This window comes from Myxine glutinosa, chromosome 2 (genome assembly GCF_964187855.1).
Source record: "Myxine glutinosa chromosome 2, kmMyxGlut1.1, whole genome shotgun sequence".
NCBI classification, from domain to species: Eukaryota; Metazoa; Chordata; class Myxini; order Myxiniformes; family Myxinidae; genus Myxine; species Myxine glutinosa.
This window is the reverse complement of record NC_136262.1, coordinates 68552180-68574805: the sequence shown is the minus strand read 5'-3', so window position 1 is coordinate 68574805 and position 22626 is coordinate 68552180. Positions and strand designations below refer to the sequence as shown.

Here is a 22626-nt window from a genome sequence, read left to right as displayed (position 1 = left end):
TGAATATAAAAAAAATACATCATCTTATCCCTAAAGTCTTTAACATAATAAAGTAATTATTTAACTGTTACCTTATGCCATATTACTTTGGTGATACAACTTAATTTCATGCTTCACTGGCTTCAAAGATGTAGATCATTGAATTTCCCATCCTTGACACAATGGAGTCAACAACTTCACTTGATGACTTTTACTCTGATAACTGGAGCCTACCAAGTGAGAATGGGTTTTGTTTTCGTTGTTTAATACAAGTTTTTATACAACATCGGCGCTTTCATCGTTTCACAGGACAAAAGACCCTTGAGCATCACAGCAGTGACCTGGAAACTGTTGCCTTGCTGAACCCTTCATCGGAGGCTGTTCATGAAGAGGTTTGCATCACAATTCCACATTGGTGATTGAGGTTTACTCAAGTCATGCCATTTTCACATTTATAGATGAATTAAAACAAAATAACATTTTCACATTTGTATATGATAAACATTAGATTATCAGGCCATTTTACCACTGTATGCTCCTCCATTGAATATGTTGCATTGGATATGATATATGAATCAACATGTCATTGGGACCACATCATCTCATTATCAGGGCTGACAGGATGGCCTCAAGGTACACACACTCGCCTCCAAGCTGTCTAGCTCTGGTTCCAATTGGGTTCGGTTCGAATCACAGGCAGGGGTGATTCATCAATGTGTGCCGTTCCTCGGATTGACGTTAAAAGGACGTCCCATCTGTACCCATCTACCAATTATTATTATTATTATTTTTTGTATACAAGATCGAGGCTCGTGAAAGAGCTAACATTAATCACACAAAAAGTCAAACTGACACATAAAACACAAAATAAGGGGAGCGGTAGACAAGATGGGGAGAGAGGGGGAAGGACACAAACACAACATTTGAGAGCAGGGACATCGAGAGAAATTTGGGAGGGTGAGGGCTTGGGGGGAGGTGGGAGAGGTATAAAACATATGGACACTGCAAGGACTTCCGGGAAAGAAGTTGGAATTTCAAAAAAAGTGTATCTGGGGTGAATTAGCGGGGGAAGAAAAGATCAAGGTTTTGGATGTGGGAAGATAAGAGATGGTGGTGAACAGCTGTTTTAAAGACCTGGAGGGAGGAGTGGGATTGAAGGGAGTTGGGGAGTTTGTTCCAGAGGCGGGAGAAAAGGGGAATGAAAGAGTGAAGGTGAGCAGAGGGCCTAGATTTTGACAGTTTAACCAAAAGAGGCTTGATGGCAGATCTTGTGCGACCTGTAGGAATATTAGGGGGACAGAGCACAGAGAGAGCTGGGGGAGCAAGGCCGGAGAGGAGTCGGTAGAAGACAGAAAGACCACCAACCTGCCTGCGGTGAGTGAGTGAAAGGCCCTCAGATTTAGCTTCATCGCAGGAGATTCCAATGATTCTGAAAGCTTTGGTTTCAACAGCGTGAAGCCGAGCTCGGTGTGAGGCAGGAACACCGGCCCAGAGGGGGGAACAGTATTCCACTGAGCTGTGGATGAAAACCTTGTATGTGGTGAGTAGCTCAGGTGTGCCAAGGAAGGACTTCGCACGACGGAGGATGCCCAGTCGGCGACTGGCTTTGGAGGCCAGCTTGGAAATGTGGTTTTCCCAAGAAAGATCATGGCAGATAGTGAGACCCAAAAGCTTGAGCGACAGAACTTCTTGGAGAGGATTGTTGAGAAAGTAGATGGGAGGGTTTTCCAGTTGGTCTTTTTGGAGAGACATAGTAAGAGTGTGAGATTTGTCAGGATTGAAAGACATGTTCCACTTGTTTGACCAGTCTGTGATTTTGTCCAGGTCTGCAGAGAGTGAGGAGGCTGCAGACTGCCGATCTGAGGGATGAGGAATGGAGCGGCAGAGAGTGGAGAAATCAGCAAAGAGATAGAGAGGATTTTCCAGAGAGTCGGAGAGATCATTGATGAAGACCAGAAATAGCACAGGGCCCAGAACACTGCCTTGGGGAACTCCAGTCAGAACAGGAAGGGGAGATGAGAGAAATCCATTCAGGGCCACACGTTGCCTACGACCAGAGAGGAAGTCCGCAAGCCATGAGTGGAGATTTCCATGGATACCATAGGAGAGTTTGGTGAGCAGAGCTGGGTGCCAGATTTGGGCGTCGCATCTACCAATTGGAGGACATAAAATATCCCATGATGTCCTTCGCGAAGAGTAGTCGAGCAATCGCCGGCACCATGCCCAAATTTTAAATTCCTGCCCTAACCAGAAGAGGGCACTGCATTTGCGACACAGCGACGGGTTCAGCCAATGATGCTACGCTGCAGGCTTGTGATGCATTCAAACGAAGAAGAAGATCTTATTATTAATGCTTCCATCATCAAGGCACATGGAAGATGTAGTCAAAAGAGGATAATAGGCAAACGCACTGATTAAAGTGAGTGTAAAGGGAAAGCACAAACAAGTAGCACAGACAAATAGAAAGTTAAGGACATAGCAAAAGGCAGAAGAAAATAAAACATTAACACAAACAAGTATCTCAAGGAAGGGGCACATTAAGATGCAGGATAGCTAACATACAATGTAATTGTAACAGGGAAAGTTACAGGTAGATAGATGGCAGTGGGAGTTCAGAAATGTTGAGATTTATAATAGATCAAAATTTTTGTGAGATTTTAAAATTCACTGACCAAAAACAGGGAACGCATTGACTGTAAGGTAAGGTTTTAATTACATGGTTTTGGCTGGGCTGACCCTGTTTTTGCGAATTACCTCTCCATGCATCTTTGTTTATTTTTATTTTCTGCAGTTTTTATCTTTATTCTCAGGTGCGGGCTTTACTTTCTTCCACGGCTCCACAAAAACTTCTCCTTCTTGTTGGGCCTTACTTAGAGGGTTCCGGAGCACTTGCTCTATCAAAAGGAACCTTCTCCTGCCAGGACCTTCAAAATCTCATCAACGAGTGCCAGGTAAATCCTCATTGCCAGGTAAACTCAATGATTTTGACCTTTATGAAAATTATGGGAAAAAACCATAAAACTTTGTCAATCTTTGCTGTGGTAACTGGAAAATATGAATTAACCGAGATGTTTTTCCAGCTTCTCATGATGGTGTGTAAATGTTACTTCTTCACGATAGCTACCCTTTTCATTTTCTCTATGAGATGCACAGCAGCATGTACTTTTTGAAAATTTCACCTAAAAATCCTTATCACCCTTGATTCCGTAGCCCTGCAAGAGTGACAGTTGTCTCACCTTGGTGTGCCCAGACGAGGGAGGTTGGACCAGCTCAAGTCTTCTGCCTTCATTTGTTTCCATGAATCCTGAGCCTGCGAGCCATTCCATGGAAGCTGCGTGTGAATTTGGAGACTACTTAGCTGAGTCAGCCTCCGTACCTTCACCATTTGACCTCCTTGAGCCACCCTCATCAGGAGGCTTTCTCAAAATTTCACGACCATGCTGCTACATCTTTCCTGCAGGACGTGGGGATGCTGCCATCTTTGCCGTTCCTGGTTTTTCACTTTTAGTCGATGGTGGTTCTGAACGCTGTGCATGTTTTTGGAAATTGGCTCGCCACCTTGACCGACTGGATGCTATTCTAGTTTCCCATGTCGGTGCTGACAACTTGCCGGGTATTAACGGACTCCTCAAGCGAAAAGTAGCAGAGGCAAAAGCATCTGAACGCAGTGCGCAAGATGATGAAGAAAATAGCAGTGGTGGAAGCAGCAGTGGTGGAGGAGAGCGTGCCAGTCGAGAAGATTGGCTTCGACATTTTATCTCTCCTGATCTTGGTGTCGTGTTCTACAACATCCCGGAACGTCTTCGTGATTCTGGACCCGGACCAGTGCGAGCAAAACGTAGCTTTACCGAGGGACGGCTAACGCTACAGCTTCTTGATGACCTGAACATCGTACCACGGCCACTTACCAGACTTCCCTCTGCAACACCTCCTGAATCACTAACTTTGTTTCAAAAATTAGGTGTGGGACGCCTTGACCTATACACACTAAGTCCTGTTAAAGACAGTAAAGAAATGCAATTCCTTATGAACCGATGGGCAGGAAACAGTAAGGCCAAAACTGGGGTGGTGCTCCCAGGAGGAAAAGAGGGAGATATATCTGTGCCTTACCTCACATCTGTGGCTGTACTTCTTGTGTGGATACCAGCTAATGCTGAGGAGAAAACTGTACGGGTTTTGTTCCCTGGAAATGCTCCACAGGGTAGGATCCTTGAAGGACTTGAAAAGCTCAAACACTTGGAATTTCTTCGCCGACCAACGGATAAGGATATTTCCAAGCAATCTAAAGTGGACAACAGAGAAAGTCTTGGCAAAACCCCAGTGGAAACTGATGTGAAAAAGACCTCTTCTGACATTCGAGAAATAGCATTGAATGTTGAAGGCCTTGGTGAAGTGGCACCTGATATGATCTCCAACGGCGACATAACACCAGCAATGGTTAGAAGTGAAATTGGTTCACCTGTGCAGAAACAAAGAGATGCAGACATGAAACTTCTCAAAAAGAAAATGGAAGCATCCCTTTTGGAATCCTCACCAAAAATCGAAACAAGCCTGCTGGAAGAAAAGCACAAACCACAGCTTAGAAATAAAGGATTGAGAGAAAAGGCTGAATCTAGGATATCCAAATCAAAGGAGAGACAAAGGAAAGAAGGACCCAAGGAAACAGAAAAAGAAACAAAACCAATGGGGAAAAAAGATATCAAGAGGGATTTGAAGAAAGTTTCAAAGAAACGGGAAATAGCTGACACAAAGAAAAATGACATGAAAGCAACTGCTTTGCAAAAGATGGAAAAGGCCAAAGCAAACAGGAAAGAGGCAGATAGTAAACATTTGAAGAAGGTGCGTGCTCCATCTCCTAAACCAAAAGCCAAAGTTCGTCCAGAAAGAAAAAGGGAAACCAAAGCCAGCAAAAAAACTGAAGAAGCTGGAAAACCATCAAAAGGTCTGCCATCGCTGGTAATGGAACCGCCTCAAATGACACCACCTGAAGATTTGACATGTGATTTTAAGGACCTGAAGGACGAGAAAATGGAAGATGTGGAAATAGCACAGGAAGCGATTGAGGTGGATGAATTGGTACCTGAGGAAAAGGAAGTTGCTGTTATTGCACCTGAACATGAGTCCTTAAGCAACGATGCTCAAGTAGCACAGCTCATTGAAGCTGAAGATCTTGAGGAAAAAGAGAAGGACGTATTGAAGTCAAAAGACCAAGCAGAATCCAATGAGGCAAACAAAGATTTTTCATATGTGGAACTATCAACTGAGGAAGTACATGAGGAGGAACAATTTCTTAGAGTACAGCTAAAAAGTGAGCAGCTTAGGACAGAACAGGTGCTTACAGGTGAGAATGAAGAGATGGATATTGTGTACACTGACAACAATGCAAATATGGAATTTGTGGAGGTCACAAAGAGCAATGAAGTTGAAGATGATAAAAAGCCAGAATTTCTTGTCAAAGATGAAGTAAAACAGGTGAGTCCAACTGACATGTCTAAAGTTCAATCAGAGGAAGTAGAGGAAGAGGAAATTAAGGAAAAGCATGAGACAGAGGAAAAAGAGGTATGCATAGCTGAGGTTGATGTAATCCTTAAGCAAAGATCTGTCGGAGCACCTCTTGTGAGTTCTGAAGATGATATCTGTGATGAAGTAATGACGGTGTCAGGCACTCCAATAGCTTCTCGTGAAATCTCAAGCGATCCCACTCCTCTATCAGAAATTCAGACACCAAAGGATTTCCTGAGCGATCAAAGCAATTTGTCAGAAGAGCCAGGAACACCAGATGTGGAGGTGACTCTTCGTGCAGAAGAAAGTCCTTCTCCTCCTCTTGATGTCTCAACTGGCATCTATTCAGGGGTTACCTTTTTAGAATCTCTGCACAGCAGTCACTACCCCTTGTCTCCACCAATTGATTTCTCAATTATGAGTGTTCAAGAGGAAGACTCAGTTAGGCCTCACGTTGGTAGTGATCTCATAACCAGTGCTGCAGGAGTCGGTGATATATTTGATGGTGAGAAAGAGCATGAAATAGCAGCCATGGATTACACTGAAGAAAAAGAATCTTATGATACAAAAGAATTTGCTAGTGGGTACATATGCTCAGATCAAAAGCTATTGAACATTTCTTCAATCCCAACTGGTGAAGAGACAACTGTTGAAGAGGCAACACATGATATGACGATTTTCCCATCAAGCCAAACTCCAGAATTATTCTCCAAATTAAAAAAAGATGAGACAGAAAAAGTCCGAACTTCCGATGAAAGTTACGGAGAAGAGAAAAAGTCAAAAGACGAAGGGGCTTCGCCATTGAATTCAAAAGGCATTGCAGAGAAAGAAATTTTTCTTCCTGATGAAAATTCTTTGCCAGCCAAGAAAGTCACATTTGATGAAGACATTGCGCGGCCTCCATCTACCCTAGATGAACATAGCACTCGAGATTTCACAAGAGAGGAAGTGAAGACCACCCTCTCAGAGCTTACGTTTTCTGATAAATCCATCACACCCCTTGATGACCGTGTGATGGGTTTGGAAAGCTATCCTTCTGAAGAGTCATTTTCAGAGCCTTCAAACCTTGAGGAAGGAAGTCACATCAAGAAGGAAAAAGAGGCGATGTTACATTATCATGACCATTCACCTGAAAAGCCCATCGTTTCTTCAGTTGAAATGTCAAAGAGTCATGGATATGTATTGTTTTCACCACCAATAATTGCAACTGAGGATTCTATACTGCCTAAAGTACAACAACCTGGAGAAATAACCATTCCACCAGTGGCCAGGACAGAGTCTTCCTATGAGTCACCACTCAGTGAGACATCTGTCAGCCTCAGCATGACATCCGAATCGCTCATGGATATAGACAGAAAGATGAGTCCAAGCAGTGATGTGAACCTTCACAGTGCTGCTGCTATTGCAGTTCAGCAACCCAGATCTCCTGATGTTTCAGATGGAGCATCTATTCCCACTTCTCCGGATAAGATTGTGAAAGAAATTCCTGAAAGCAGCGACAGGCTATTAACGGAACCGAGTGCAATGGATGAACTTTATGCATCACTTTCTTCAACAGCACCAACAGATGTTGGTATTTGCTCTCTCAATAAGAGAACGAATGGGGAGGAAGACATTGGGTTTGCTTCACAACCAGAAGACACCTCAGTTGGAAAAATAATAGATTCCCATGACATGCTTCTAGCAAAATCACAGACTTATGAGGCAGTTCCTTCAAAAACACTTTTCTCAGAACAAAAACAGGAAACTATGCATGAAAGGTCGGAGTCACTAGATGCCTCTCTGGCAAAAAGACCTGCACATTTACTTGTAGAATCTCCCACAAAAGATGAATCTGATAAGGGAACAAAGCTTGTTTCAATTGAGCTCTCTCCAACATTGTGGACGCCATCTTCCTTGCCCAGTCCTTGCTCAGATCATATCGAGATGGATAGCAGTATCACTGCAGGACAAGAAAAATTGAGTTCATCATCAACATTAACTAAAAATCAATCAGACATGCCCATTTGTGAAAGCATTGCAATTCAAGACAAAGCTGCTTTGAAAACTGTGGCATCTGTCAAGAAGGGATACACAACTCCTCCAGAGGAAAGGGCAATTGAATCGCAATCTATGTCAGCAGTTTCTGAAACAGTTCTTGATGAAACAACAGGCGAAGAAGCTATTTCCAGCAAAACTGTACCAGATTCTGTTGTAGTGCCATCAAATGGTAAAGGGATTTCAAAAGACAGTTCTCCACTTAAAAGCCCATCTGCTTCTTCTTCAGCATCTGAAAGCCTACTTCTCAATAAGTCAGAAGATAAAAGCCTAGATGTTCATACAGAACCCAACCAATTGTTCACCCTGGAACCCAAAAGTGTGCAAGACATCTCAAAGGGAATTGATTCTACTTCAGGTGTTTCTTCTGATATGAGAACTTCGGCGTCATCGCCTTTGTCTGAAGCACTCTCTCCAACATATCTTGAGGAAGCAGCAACACATGAAAAAGATGAAAAAGTTATGAACCCTGATGCTGATATAGAAAATACAATGTTTTCCATGTCAACGATAGCAGCACCAGTTTCCCCAATCTGCACAGCTCACAATGAAGAGATAATGCCATGTGAAAAAATGGACACAGTTAGTAAGGTTCAAGTAAACGGACAACCTACAATGAATACTGAAGATATTACAAAGTGTTCCAAACTAGACGATAATGTTGCAAAACCCCCAACACTTCACACAGGTCCATTCACAATGACACCTATAGGTGACACTATATCGGAAACGTTTGTGACAAGTACAAAAGAAAGCATTGTGAAGGAATCTGAAATTGTTTCACCTCCTAAACCAACAGACATACCACTTGGCACATCAGAAGATAAATCGGCCTCAGAAATATCCCGTGGAACAAGTTCATCAACAATTTCACCATTGTCAGAAGCCTTGTCAATTGACATATCTGAAAAGGACATTGTTCATGATAGCGAAAGATCAAGTCAACTCAATATCCTACGTGCTTCTACATTGGAGACCACAGAAAAATACATTTCTCCACAAAAAGATGTTCATGAGGACTTAAAGTCTGAGCAGTTGACTCCTGAAATGTCATCACTCACGAGTCCATCAGCAGTCTCACCATTATCAGATGCAATTTGTGAACCAGCTTGGCAAGAAAGAATTTCAGAAACTAGTTCACCTGTAAAAGAGCCAATTAATTTTCCAAAAAGTCCTGCTTTAAAATCACCAGCAAGCCCAAGCGATAAAAGTCCATTTGAGGACATACCAAGTGATTCAATGGTAAAAGAGTCTGGAGTGAAGTTAGCAAGCAGCCAACCAGGTGAAAACCTAGTTTTGACGACGCCATTAAGTACAAGCCCAGAAAAGGTATCCGTAGAATTACCACAAGTTTCAGACATTGAGCATTCTGCTCGAAAAGAAAGTTTCAGTCCATTTCCACAAAGTACAATGGAAGTGACAATTATGGGTGGCCCATCTGACGTCGGTCTCGATTTGAAGTCACCAGTAAGTGGAGTTGCAGAAAGTTCAACTGAAGTGAAAGAAAAGGCTCCAGATGTACAAATATCGGATTTTCCATTTGACAGTCCAATATTAAAATCACCAGCTGGACCACTTGAAGAAGATTCAAGTAACACATCACCTATACATTTGGGTTTCGAAAGCCAATGCCAGATGTTACCAGTTTGTCAATTTGCCGAGAGTATATGCAAAAGGGCACCAGATAGTTTACATTCTGAAAGTCCAATAGTGAAAATTCCAGTGGATGTATTGGAAAAGTCTCCAACTACGTGGTCACCAGTTAGTCCGACTGCTAAAAGTACAGGTTTTAATTCGCCATTGAGACAATCGGAATTGAGTCCTGAAATTGAAGCATTTGGTGCAACAGAGGGTTCACCTGAAAAGACTGCAGTGAAAGTGTCTGCAGAAAGTCACGCCTCAAAATCACCAGAGGGCTCAGGTTTTGAGAGTATGGTCTCAGAATTGTCTCCAATAGGAACTTCAGTGGTACCAATGCCAACTTTGCTGCAGAGTAAAGATGAACCAATCCTGCAAACAAAATTGACGTTAGTCGAGTCATTTAAAGCACAGGCCTCAGAAAAATTAGATGATATTCATAGCACGTCAAAACGCAAGGATTCTGATATTTTTGAATCAAAAACGTTTCCTTCTGAAAGAACAGCAGAAAGTCCACCTTCAGCAAGTCCAACAGCAACATCTCCTGCACCAGAGGCCAAAGACGTGAAACTAGATTTAATGAAGATAGATCAAATGGTGTCATCAAATGCAGAACAGAAGGAGCAATCAAAGTCATCAGCAAAATCTCCTTTTGAGGATGTTGAATGTGGTGCAGAGAGCAAAAGCAAAAAACTTTTTGGAACAGCATTGGATGGGGCCCCGATGCCTTTAAAAGACATTGTGCTACAAACTAAAAAAGAAGAATATCAGAAAGTGACATCCCTTTCCCCAATTTCACCAATTGATGCAGTTTCAGAAAAGAAAATTTGCTCGGAAACAGAGGGCTTACAATTTGATGCAGAAGTTTCAGAAGAAGAAATTTTGGAAAGTTTCAAAAGCAATTTTGAAACTTCAGACACCAAAGTCCAGCTTCAGGATGTAAAACCTGAAGGAAAGGAACACCAAGAGGTTTTAGAACTGCATGATAAAATGCCTTCACCAGTGGAACATAAAGCTCAAAGCTATTTGGGAAAAACAATTACAATGAATACATTGGAGGAATCATTTCAAAAAGATTCTCAAACAACATGTATGCAAAGTGAGCAGGTGTGCTCTCCTGGCAGTGATAAAGTAAGGCCAGACTCAATATCACTGAATAAATATTCTACAACAAAAGAATGTTTTGAAAAACCTCGATCACCTATAATGTCCGGTACCTTTTCACATCAAACTCAATCAAAATATACTTTATCACCAACTAAACAAAGTCCAATTAAAACAATGGCAGGAAGTTCACCTGAATATCCATCATCTTCTGATGATTCCTTCTCATCAAGTTTAATAGCAGAGAAGAAAAGCTCGATTGATACGGCACATGAAACTGCATTAGGCTCGGTCGATTCCTCTGCAGCATTACACAAAGAAGCAGATTTAATAGGTGGAGATAAGGTCTCTCTTTATGGCAGCGAGAACGTACAGCCTGTGTTTGGTTTGAAGGGACTTGGCACAGAAAGTTCATATTCTCAGGACTCATTGGTTGAATCTTTTAGCCCTGTCGATTCAATAGATTCAACAAAGTCTGCAACTTCTCCATTAGCAGAACATTTAGTATTGCAGTCCGAAGCACTTGTTAAGGAGGTAGTGGAAGGTTCCTTGAAGAATCTTGAGAGCACATCACACTCACCTGATTCTTTAGACTCTGCAGCTGATGCTCAGCATGAGGTCAGGGGTAGCCCAGGCCTATCTCCTGAGAGTAGTAAAGAAGGAACCACACTCGATGTGACAATGGAAGCGAGCCCTGTGGTCACGTCTAAACAGACAAAGCTTTCTATGCCAGATGCACAATTGAAAGATAGCAAGATTTCCTTATTAAAATATTCAGAAACTGTCACCCCTGAAGAAAAGACACAGTTTGATCATCTGACTATAACTGAAGAGCAGTTACCAAAGCATACAGAATTATCAAGATCACCACTTTCAGACTCACCTTTGGAACACTCATCTTCTGATAGTGCTACAAAAGACCAGCCAAAGCTATTATCTGAAACAACAGATATATTTTCAGGACAAGAACAATCTGAAAGTCTTGCAGAGGACAATCTAGGTATAGATGCTTCAGATCAAGGGCATCCTGTGAAAGATTCTTTTGTTACAGAAATGTTCTATCTCCAACCAAGCAAATTGAAGGCGCTATCAGGAAATGAAGTAAGTGTTGCATTATCTGATATGATATCACCAGAAAAGATGGAAAAAGAGTCACTATCTCAATTAGTCATCTCGAGCAACACCTCTGTAGGACTTGCATCAACCTTTAACTTGCCGCTTCAGCCAATTGACAGTGGTATTCCCATTGAGTCACTGACTACACCCAAAGGTACCCTACCAAGTGGCATGCTATTTCTGGATTCTCCAGATGTAGAGGAGCTGAGCTTCCAAGCAGGAATGAAGGAAGATGGAAGACTGCATGAAATTAGCATTTTGAAGAAACAAGGACCCATAAAAGCACTGTTGGCTTCTCCCGACGAAGAAGATGTCAGCTGGCCTACAGCAAGAGAGGATGATTCTTTTAAGGTTATGCAAGATGAAAAGAAATCAGTTAAAATATCCTCTGTGATTGTTGCATCTGATCATGACAGCGCTCATGAATTTAGCCTTTCCCTAACTGGTTCATGTGCTATGAAAACCACAGAATCAGGCTCTAGAATGGAAGAAGTATCAAGTGAACTTGGTAATAAGTCCACAGTTGATGAACACATGATATTTTCAAACGTACCAGATGAAGCTAAAGCATATACACCAAATGGTGGAGGCAGAAATGTTGAAAAACTTCCACAAGCAGCTAAAAGTGCAACTCAATCAGAAGAAAGGCAATCACCTCAAAGAGTTACAGAAACCCATTCAGAAATAACATTTGCAATGGAGCATCATCGTTCCCCTTCCCAGGCTGAATTTCACTTTGCTGAAATGAAAATCCCTGGAGCGACGATCGTGGCAATGACTGATGAGACCAAACAAAGCTGCTGGCAATCAGATTCCCCCCAGAAAGTAGAAGAAGGTCAAAAAACACCATTGCATTGGGAGAGCCCATTAAGTTCTGGTAGTGAAGAAGAAGACTCAGATATACCACTTGAAACAGAGGAGTGCACTACTGCTGAAGCTGCTCTGGATACAGATGAGGAGCAAGATATACTTCCCAAGGATAGTAGTGCAGCTGGAACCTTGGCAACTTCATTAGGAGAATGTACAGAGGCCAAAGAGCATATCATTCTCGACGCAAAACCATCCCGACCAGACCCTGATGTTTCTATGGTGGATCCAGAGGTTGCTTTAACTCGGACTGGCAGAACTTCAGCCAGGGAAAAAATGACCAAAAGGAAGACTAGTGTGAAAAAGTCAGGTGCATCTGGGAAAAAGGAGAAGTCAGCAGGCCTTTCTGAAAAGACAGGCTCTCGGACATCGGTGCAAAAGTCCTCAAAATCCTCATTACAAGAAAAAGAAGCAAAAAACGCAGCGAATATTACTGTTTCAGGAAAAATGAGCACAACCCATACAAAAACAGGTATTTCATATTTTTACTCAACAATATATTTTAAGTGTACAATCACAGTGTATTTTGCTTTGAACAACTTCCTATTCTTCTCGTACAAATTGTCTATGTAATACATTGCACTAATCTTAATTCCTTCCTTGACTACCTTCGGAATGTCTAATAACTATTTCAAATGGAATATAGTGTATGTCTGTGTCGGTCGGACTCGATAAAGATAAATTATAGCAACAAAAAGTTGATGAGTATGTTTATCATTGAAGAAAATGAGGTGCGGCCGACATTCCAGTGTTAGCCCTTAGTCAGCTTGAGATGTCAGCTGCACGTTTCCTATGGTGATAAACATACTCTTATCGACTTTATTTGGAAAAAATAATTTTATTCTTTCCATTGGTTTATTTCAGCTGATAAAGTATATTCACTCTTTATTATACAACATATATTTAGATAACATAAACAATTTCTCTCTTCCCAAGCTATGCACAGCAAGTCCAATTCAAGTCCATCTTCCCCGGGTTCAGCCTTTTACGTGGACCTAGCCTATGTGCCGAATCACGGCAGTGCTAAGACTGCTGACGGGGAGTTCTTCCGTAGAGTCCGAGCCTCTCACTATGTTCTCAGCGGTGATGATCCCTCGGCCGATGAGCCCAGCCGAGCACTCCTTAATGCCCTCCTTGATGGCAAGGCACAATGGGGTCATCCTATGCAGGTGAAGTAAATTGCTGAGTAGGTTTTCATTCAAATATGATAACTGCCCCAAAGTTAATGTACTCGTACTTGTTCTGGCATCAAGGGATATGGTTTACCATTTACTCCGGAGACACAATAGCAACTAAACCAGACTTGGCGGTCATTTTCTACTATTTACGAATCACAATTGGTAGCTTTCTCCGTCAAGATAGTCACATTTTAAAATTTGTCAGTTTTTAGAAAAATGCTTTCCAATGATAGTAGTGCAACAGTATGCACTGTCGAAGGAAAAATACTTTGGGGGTGTATATTGTCCACATATATCTTTAATATCAATTCTATTTAAGACAATGGCACCCTCGCACATTCAAAGCACCAAAACGTGGCGAGTCTTTTGAGTAAAGATGAATAGTTTTTTTTAAAGATTAGAGAGGGTTACAGTACAACAACTCGGTGGCATTCTGGTTAAAGTGTCCACTCTGAGTCTGTGAGGTTGGTGGTTCGAACCCTAGTCGAGTCATACCAAAGACTTTAAACATGGAACTCGCTGCTTCCTTAGACTTAAAGGATAGAGTACAGAAAACCTCCATAGGTTGGCATTCATGGAGAGGAGGAAATCTTCCTTTATTGCCCCCGATGAGTGTAGAGAGAAAAGCGATGTCATAAAGATGACGTCACTGGTACCAACGGTGCTCTGGGAAGTGACGTTACTTTCCCCAAGCACAGTGACTCTTTTGTGTAAAACAATTCTGTCTTAGTCTCATGTATTTGTCTGCATGTGTTAATGATTTGTGCCCTAGTTCCTCCACGAGGTATAGAGCATGTAAAAACTAGACCGGCACTCGTTAGAGGGCATAGTCTCACTTGTGCACTCATTCTGAACAAAAATACCATCGTTAACTGAACATGTCCTATTATGACCCATATCATCCATACACCCTATTATGTCACACACATTGCCATCATATGTAGCTTTATTGATTGATTAATAGAATATTTATCGACCATATCATCCTATGAACATGTCCTATTATGACCCATATCATCCATACACCCTATTATGTCACACACATTGCCATCATATGTAGCTTTATTGATTGATTAATAGGATATTTATCGACCACTTTTGTGTACATTAAGGCTAAATTGGGTTGATGAAGATGAATATGAAAAAAAAATTTCAAACTATATTCCTCATGGCTAGTTCATCAAAAGTATGAAGTTTCTCATCGATCTCTTAAGCGGTTCTGGAGAAGAAGATTTTAAAATCTTTTCATTTTCAATTCAATATGACCGCCTGATTACGTCAGTGATGATGTCATAAATTTATTTTTTCACTCACATCAAGTCGTAGATCAGACATGAACTTTCAGGTTTTTTTTAACCCCTGTTGGACTTGGTCTGAAATGGAGGCCTATGAATTGGGTCTCATCCATCCATCTGTGCATCCACGATCTTGGAGATGTATGGACACATTTTGTTCATACCTGGTACAAAGAAAATACATGATGGAATACATATGCACATCATTTTCTTAAGCGATGCGATCAAACATGGCCGACTGGCGGCCATTGTAGTTGTAAAAAACCTGATGCTGAACCCGGCCTCAACCATTTCTCGACATGCATGGTCCGATTTTGTTCAAACTTTGCACAAGCACAGTAAATGATGGCATACAAATACACCTCACTTTATTTTGCGATCTGATAAAAGATGGTTGACTGGTAGACTGGCGGACATTTTAGTTGTAAAAAAAACCCGATATTGAATACACTCTCAACCATTTCTCGGAGAAGCATTTACTGATGTTGTTCAAACTTGGCAGACAGATAATGAATGATGGCTTACATATGCGCATCATTTTCTTTCGAGATCAGATCCAAGATGGCTGACTGGTGGCCATTTTGTTACTCAAACGATTCCAAAACCATTTCTCGGAAAGGCATTGTCCGATTTTGTTCAAACTTGGCCCAACGGCAATACATGAGAGTACACATATGCAGAAAATTTTGCTTTGTAATCCAACCAAAGATGGCTGACTGGCAGCATTTAACTCCGTACAGCAAAATTTCTAAAACCACAGAGGCTATAACATTTTATGTCTTTTTCTCCTTGTTGGATAAGGATTTTGATTCAACCAATTATAGCTGGAACACCACTCAATGACATAATGGTTATCATCCTATATAGTATATACCCCACAAGGAGTTGATAACATATGCCAAGTTTCAATTTTTAACATTGAGCAGTTTCAGAGATGTCCAATTTTTTTCCCCTTTAATCCATATGGCTGCCATACCCTGTGACATTTGACGTCAAAGTTATCAATAAAATATTTTCCATAGCGAGTCCCTCTTATGTTTAAAGCTTTGCATCATTCAGACAAGCGTTTGCAGAGAAAAACATTTTAAAGCAAAAATTTATAGATAGGGACACATACAGACACAGAAGACACTCCCACAAGATACAGAGTCTATTCACTGGCAGCGATGGTCGAGAGTTTTGATCGCACACACGTATCCACAGTTATCCAGAGCTTGCACATCATCAATAGTCTGCAATACGGGCAGCTGGAGCGTATCAGCCCTTTCGGTGAACTGGAAAAGTTATCCAACTCTTTCGTTGTGCACAGGTACACCCCTTTCTCCGAGGTATTTTTCGAAGTCTTTTTGAGTTCTTATTGAAGCTTGTGAGCCATAGCAGCTCACAGAATGATGATAAATCACAGCATTGAAGAAAGATCTTGAAGACAAATTCACATAGGCCTACATATCGATCTTTGCATACATGATATATTATGCCCTGATCACCATTGTTGCTATGGGGTTCTGTGCATGCGCCTGATGAATTGTGGGGTGATCATGTCGTTTCGAAGCTTCTTTATTGTCCACGCAGTAAAGTGATGATTGCCGATCAAGGTTATTTCCAACACTAGTTATAAAAGAAAGTAAGTGTCAAATTTGAATCACCCTTTCAACAGAGATGGGTTATAAGTGTGCAAGAATATCCCAATAATATATCTAAGACTTAAAGAAGAAAGAGACAATCTTTACAATTACTTTATCTTCTAAAGTGCATGCCTGTCATGTTGAAAAATTACATTCAATGGCTGACTAAATTAAAACCAAGCATATTGGCTGTTGTCATGGGGCTGGCACGATAGCCTAGGCCCGAGAGGTATGCACACATGCCTCAGTTTATAACTGGGTTTGAATCTCGGCCCAGCTATGGTGTCCTTTGCGAAGAGTAAGCGACCTATCACCGGCACCATTGCCAAATTCTAAATTCCTTCCCTAACCTATGTGTTGCATCCGCAACCTCAGGCAATGATGGTACCCTGCAGTCTTGTGCGGCATACAAAGGAAGGAAACCATTAATGTCACCATCAGTTTGACACAAACGGTTGATCAAAATATCATTTTGAAAGGGAGAAAGATAGAGAAAAAGAGAAATACTTCAACTTAATGATGGCCTGATTCAGTGCAACAAAGCAACAGAGTTTCAACCATTAAATTCCAGAACCTGTCCAAACAGGGTATCCACAACATATTGTTGTAGAAATGACTCCTAGAGGGCTAGAGATGTTTAATATACCATAGCACAGATATTTCCTTGATGAGTTATAGCATAAGTGTAAAAGTAAGGTCCTCTGCCAAACGGATGTTATGGTTTCACCCCTGTCTGTTTTTCTGTCTCTTCCTCGAGAGGGTTAAAAAAAACAAACAAGTAGCTGGATTTTCAATGCAGTCCTTTCTGGGAGAGAGAGAGAGAGAGGGAGAGAGCATGAGTGAGAGTGCTTGCCATATGGTCCTTGTCACATGTTTTTGTCATTCTCATTTCAGGTCACGGTGATTCCTACACACGACACAGCGGTGGTGCGAGATTGGTACCGTGACACGCACGAACTTCAGCGGGAACTCGACGTGCTTGTCCTCGCGAGCAATAGCACCGTAGTGATGCAAAATGAAGCTTTCCCAGCGTGCAAGATTGAGTTTTGAAAACCTTCCCCATCCATCATTTGACATTACTAGTTTCTCCCCTCTCCCACCTTACCTATCGTCCAGTTAGCAATAGATGTTTTAATGTATCGACATGAGGTGTGGAAGAAGGGGATTACCAATTTGAGGGAAATTCATGAAAGGCATGCTTGCGAAGTTGGGTTCCAACTGGTGTTGTAAGAACTCTTAAGATGACGCCAAAACGTATGACACTAACACTGTAGTTTTGTTTCTTATTGCAATTATGACATTGTAACCAATCATTCCTCCTATGGTTCCATGGTTGTCCTTGAGATGCAATGCCCTCTGAAGCTTGAGTGCACCTGAAAGCAATAAGTGCTGAAAATGAAATGAGAATCTGCTGAAGCAGCTTTGCTAAGGCGCCATTCAGGCAGACACTCTTGCCAAAAGTGCAAAGCATTATCACTAATGGAATCAGCAGTGAAGGGAAAGGACGTATTTTTCCCCAATATCCCTGCACACGTCAAGCCAAAGGGATGGTGCAGAAGCGAAGATTCACTTCTTGTGTCTGTACAAAGTGCAAGCCCCAACTCCAGCATTCCTGATTTATTTTTTTTCACATTTGAAAATAAGCCATTTTGTTGGTCTGGTTTAATGTGCAGTGGCTGAATTTATGTTTCGTTCATGTTAGAAATTTTTTTCTCCAAAACTTCCAGGTTAAAGTTCCCACGAAATACAAATGCTGTAGGGCATTTTCTACTGGAAGGCCAACTTAAAATTCCAAATATGGATTGGCATTTCTCACTTGAGCGATGCAACGTCATATGTAATATTGATTAACTTTGGTTCACCTTGCTGATTCTGATGCACGAACTCACCAAGATGCCTCTGTCTAGCTTTTCTGGAAGAGCATATCTACGCAAAGCAGTTAACCCATGTAAATAAGCAGCATCGATGCATGGTGGCTTCGCATTTACCATTGGATTTATAATCACAAAATAAACAAGGAATGCAATTGTAAAGATAGGGCCCAACACAAAGTTATGCAGTGTTATGTTGGTACTTGGTAAGGGTTGAAGGTTTCCCCATACGGAAACGTGTTGCGATTTCATGGGAAATAGCAATGGATGGATGAACTCTCGCGGGTACAACTTGTACAGACCTGTTCGGAAGTTCATTTGTGATCTTTTCGATCTCCGATGGTTTGGCTTGCAGGGTGGCCTACAATTTTCGGGCAACAGGGTAGAGAGAGGGTAACACACATCTAACCAAAAGTGCTGCTATTTTTTAAGTTTTGTTTGCACTTTACGATTTAATTTTTTTTTTTCCTTCCTTTCATGATTTTTATTTATCATGACAATGCCTTGAAGTTTCTGCACATAACCCTTTCTTCCTATCAATGTGATATCTCTCTGCAAACAGGGATTTTTATGTTTACTTGAGGTTGGCTGGTTGGACTTGCACCTCAGATCGAGGATGGTCGAGGCCCTCCCTCAAAGAAAGGCTGCCATCTTTGACATAAAGACAAAATATGTGACTTTGCTCAACATCATTAACCAATACCTGATTTTACAGGTGAACCAGTTTACCCACAATGCTTGATTACAATATACAAATTGGTATACAGCTGTCTTATCTTATCCTCCAATTCAGACAATGAATAAACAGTAAGATGTTACCATTTATGGACAACAGCAAACCTTTCTTCTTATTTCACCATTTGAGACTGGATACACAGAACAATACTGTGGACAATATAAATTGTGTTTACGATTTGATCTCTCTTTGCAGCTTAGCTTGGAGGTTGAAAGACGGAACACAATTATTGCTGATGCATACCACTGTTAACAGAGCACAGGTCTTGGCTGTGTTATATCTCGCGGCACTTAAACTGGACAAAACAACTCTTACATAGTCCTAGATCTCTGGTCGTTCCAAAGATCCCGCATGCGTTATACTGTTCAATATTGCAGCAAACCTACCATACTCACTGATATTGGGTACGTACCATCATGGCCTATCCGGCTTGTGTTGCCCGTATCCTCCAAATGGTGCGGTTTTGTGCGGCAGTGTTTCCAGCCAAGAGAAAATACCCATCTGGCTTCAGCGTTTATTTTTCTGTGCTTCGAGGTTTGTTCCTGCGTCTCTGAGCCCATGCGTTGTCGTGGTGCTCAATCAAGCACTGTGGCATGAAAAACAAGTGTGACCTAGATTACAATAAATGATTGTGTGCAAACAAGTCTTGTCCTATGAGTTTTTGGGGACTGTCATAACTATAGAGAACATGGTACTATTAAAATACACAATGATAATGTCATAAAATAGTGTGTGTGAGTGTGTAGGCCATTCATGTAAAACATGTGAAGACACAGTCGATTTGTTTATAGTGTAAAAACTTCTGCCCAGAAAGTAATCAAACTGTAAGATAGCCAAGCAATGGTAACCTGATGTGTTGAAGAACCTCCAAGAAGACAGAAGACTTTCTACTTTCGAGGCAGGAAATTGGATTTTGTTCAGGGTGCTGATGATAATGTCAATGAAAGATAGTCTGTTGGGAGCCGTTGGTGAGGTATGTGGATGGACAAAAGGACCACCGAGGCACTCGGAAACATGGTGGTGGGATGATGAAGTTGGAAAGAGGATTGACGAGAAGAGGAAGAAGTTCAAGGAGTGGCAGAAGGCGAAGGGTATGGGAGCAGAAAAAGCAGAGCATGAAAGTTATAAGGCAGCCAAGAAGGCTGCAAAGAAAGAGGTAGCAAAGGCGCAGGAGGCATGTAGGAAAATGTTCGGAGAACACTTGGATTGGGAAGAGGGTCAGAGAGCAGTATTCAGGATTGCAAAGCAGATAGCAAAAGAGAGGTGTGATGTGATGGGGGTGAGTTGCTTGAAGGATGAAGTGGGACAAATCGTTGTGGACCCAGATGGAATTAAAGGAAGATGGAAGAGATATATGGAAATGCTGTTGAATGCAGAGAATGAATGGGATGGCAACATAGAGAGTAACCCAGTTTTAGGACCGGCAGAGAAGATAACTGAGAAGGAAGTTGAGGAAGCGATAAAAGCAATGAAGAGTAGAAAAGCGGGAGGGCGGACAGGAGTTGTGTGAGATATGTTGAAGGCAGCCGGAAGTTGAGGTGTGAAGAGAATGACAGAGATCTGTAATCTGGTGGTGAAAGAAGGCCGCATTCCAGTGGATTGGGAACTGAGTACCCTCGTCCCTCTATACAAGGGGAAAGGTGACCTCTGGAGTGTGGCTCGTACGGAGCGATAAAGTTATTGGAGCATGTAATAAAGGTATTGGAAAGGGTGTTGGAGAGGAGGATAAGGAAGAAGGTGAAGATCGACGAAATGCAGTTTGGATTTATGCCAGAGAGAGGAATGACAGACGTGCTCTTTATTGTGAGGCAGTTGTAGGAGAAGTACATGGAGAAGAGGAAGAAGTTGTTTCTTGGGTTTGTTGATCTGGAGAAAGCATTCGAAATGATTCCACGTGAAGTATTGACATGGGCATTGAAGAAGTTAGGAGTGGAGGAATGGTTGATCAGAGTAGTGATGGCAATGTACAAAAGAGCGTGCACAGCTGTAAGGACAAAGGATGGGAACAGTGGTGAGTTTGAAGGGAAGGTGGGAGTGCATCAGGGGTCAGTACTAAGTCCACTACTATTTGTAGCTGTGATGGAGGTGCTGGCTCAGAATATAAAGGAGAGTTTACCGTGGGAGTTGTTGTATGCAGATGATCTGGTGTTGATTGCGGAAAGTATGGATGGACTGAAGGAAAAGATGAACAAGTGGAAGGAATGTATGGAGACAAAAGGTCTGAAGGTGAATATCGGATAGACGAAGGTGATGGCAAGTGGTAAAGCATGTGGTGAGGTGGAAAGAACTGGGAAGTGGCCATGTGCTGTGTGCAGGAAGGGTGCCGGAGTGAACTCCATTCAATGTACAATGTGCGCTGAGTGGGTTCATCAAAAATGCAGTGGTCTTGGAGGGTTATTAACCAATGTGGCAGCTACATTCAAATGTAAGGTGTGCACAGAGAGAGCTGCAGATGGAGGAAATGTTGAGTTGGATCTTGTAGACGGCATGAAGCTGGAAGGTGTGAAAACATTTTGCTACCTCGGAGACATGTTGAATGGAGAAGGTGGATCAGACTCGGCAACGGTTGCTCGAGTGAGATGTGCATGGAAGAAGTTTCGGGAACCGAGTGGCGTGCTGATGAGGAGGGGAGTGTCGTTGAAGCTGAAGGGAAAGGTGTCTGCTGCATGTGTGAGAAGTGTTATGATTTATGGGAGCGAGACATGGGTAATGAACGTAGAGCAGCAATGAAGGCTGGAAAAGGTGGAAATGCGAATGGTTCGGTGGATGTGGGGAGTATCGGTGAGAGAGAGGAAGACAAATGATGAATTGCGAATGATGATGGGAATAGAGCCTGTGATTGATGCTGTGAAGAGGAACAGGTTGAGATGGATTGGTGATGTGTTGAGGAAGGATGAAAGTGACTGGTTGAGAGAGTGATGGAAATGAATGTAGAAGGAAGTAGAGGACAGGGAAGACCGAGAAAGACTTGGCTAAAGATGGTGGAAGAGAAAATGTGGGCAAGGGGGTTAACAAGGAGAGATGCAGAAAATAGGGCAAAATGGAGAAGATTGTCAAGGGGACCGCAAGGCTAACCTCCGCTCTAGCAGGGAAAATGGCCTCAAATGCATGTTGTTGTTTGTTGTTGTGCTGATGATACACTGTGGGATAATCTTTAATGTCCACCAATGAATGTGATTAAATGGGACACAAACGTTGATCCACACACCCTGACGAAAGCAGCACGATGAGTTTAGGCTACAGCTGGGTTGAGATTCAAACCCAGGTTCGATAGCTCTGAGGTAAGTCCATGTGATGGAACAAGAAACCCCTGAATTAGGCTACACGCTCTCTTCTGCTTCGTTGTGTTACCTGTTTGTTTGTGTCAATTTTGTTTTGGCTTGCTTTTTCTTAAGTGGCAATTTGTCTGTGCTCCTTGTACATTCTCTTTATGCTCTTCTGTCCAGCCATTCCACGTGCTTTGATCTTTCTTTGAAAAAGGAGAAAAAGACATAGAATGTCATAGCTTCCGTGGTATTAGTAATTTTGCTGCACCGAGTAGGGAAAGCCCGTATTTACAAGATTTAAATGTATGCGTAACCGATTGAAGTGGTCATGTGACATGGAAGATCGCTGTACAATTGGGTTATTGGGTCAGGAATATTTATGATGTGGGTTACATAGTTATATTCTGTAAGA

The 22626-nt window shown here is 42.0% G+C and overlaps 1 protein-coding gene across 1 annotated transcript in view; it reads left to right on the top strand.

The window, feature by feature from the left end:
• LOC137413770 (uncharacterized) overlaps window positions 1–19035 on the top strand; it is a 92013-nt gene extending 72978 nt beyond the window's left edge. The window contains exons 3-7 of the mRNA XM_068099207.2: window positions 289–371; window positions 2790–2930; window positions 3190–12715; window positions 13180–13412; window positions 17236–19035. Of these exons, the coding sequence (XP_067955308.2) occupies window positions 289–371; window positions 2790–2930; window positions 3190–12715; window positions 13180–13412; window positions 17236–17391 (10139 nt within the window). The 3' untranslated portion in view covers window positions 17392–19035. The remainder of the gene's footprint in view (window positions 1–288; window positions 372–2789; window positions 2931–3189; window positions 12716–13179; window positions 13413–17235) is intronic.
• Window positions 19036–22626: the final 3591 nt, after the last annotated feature.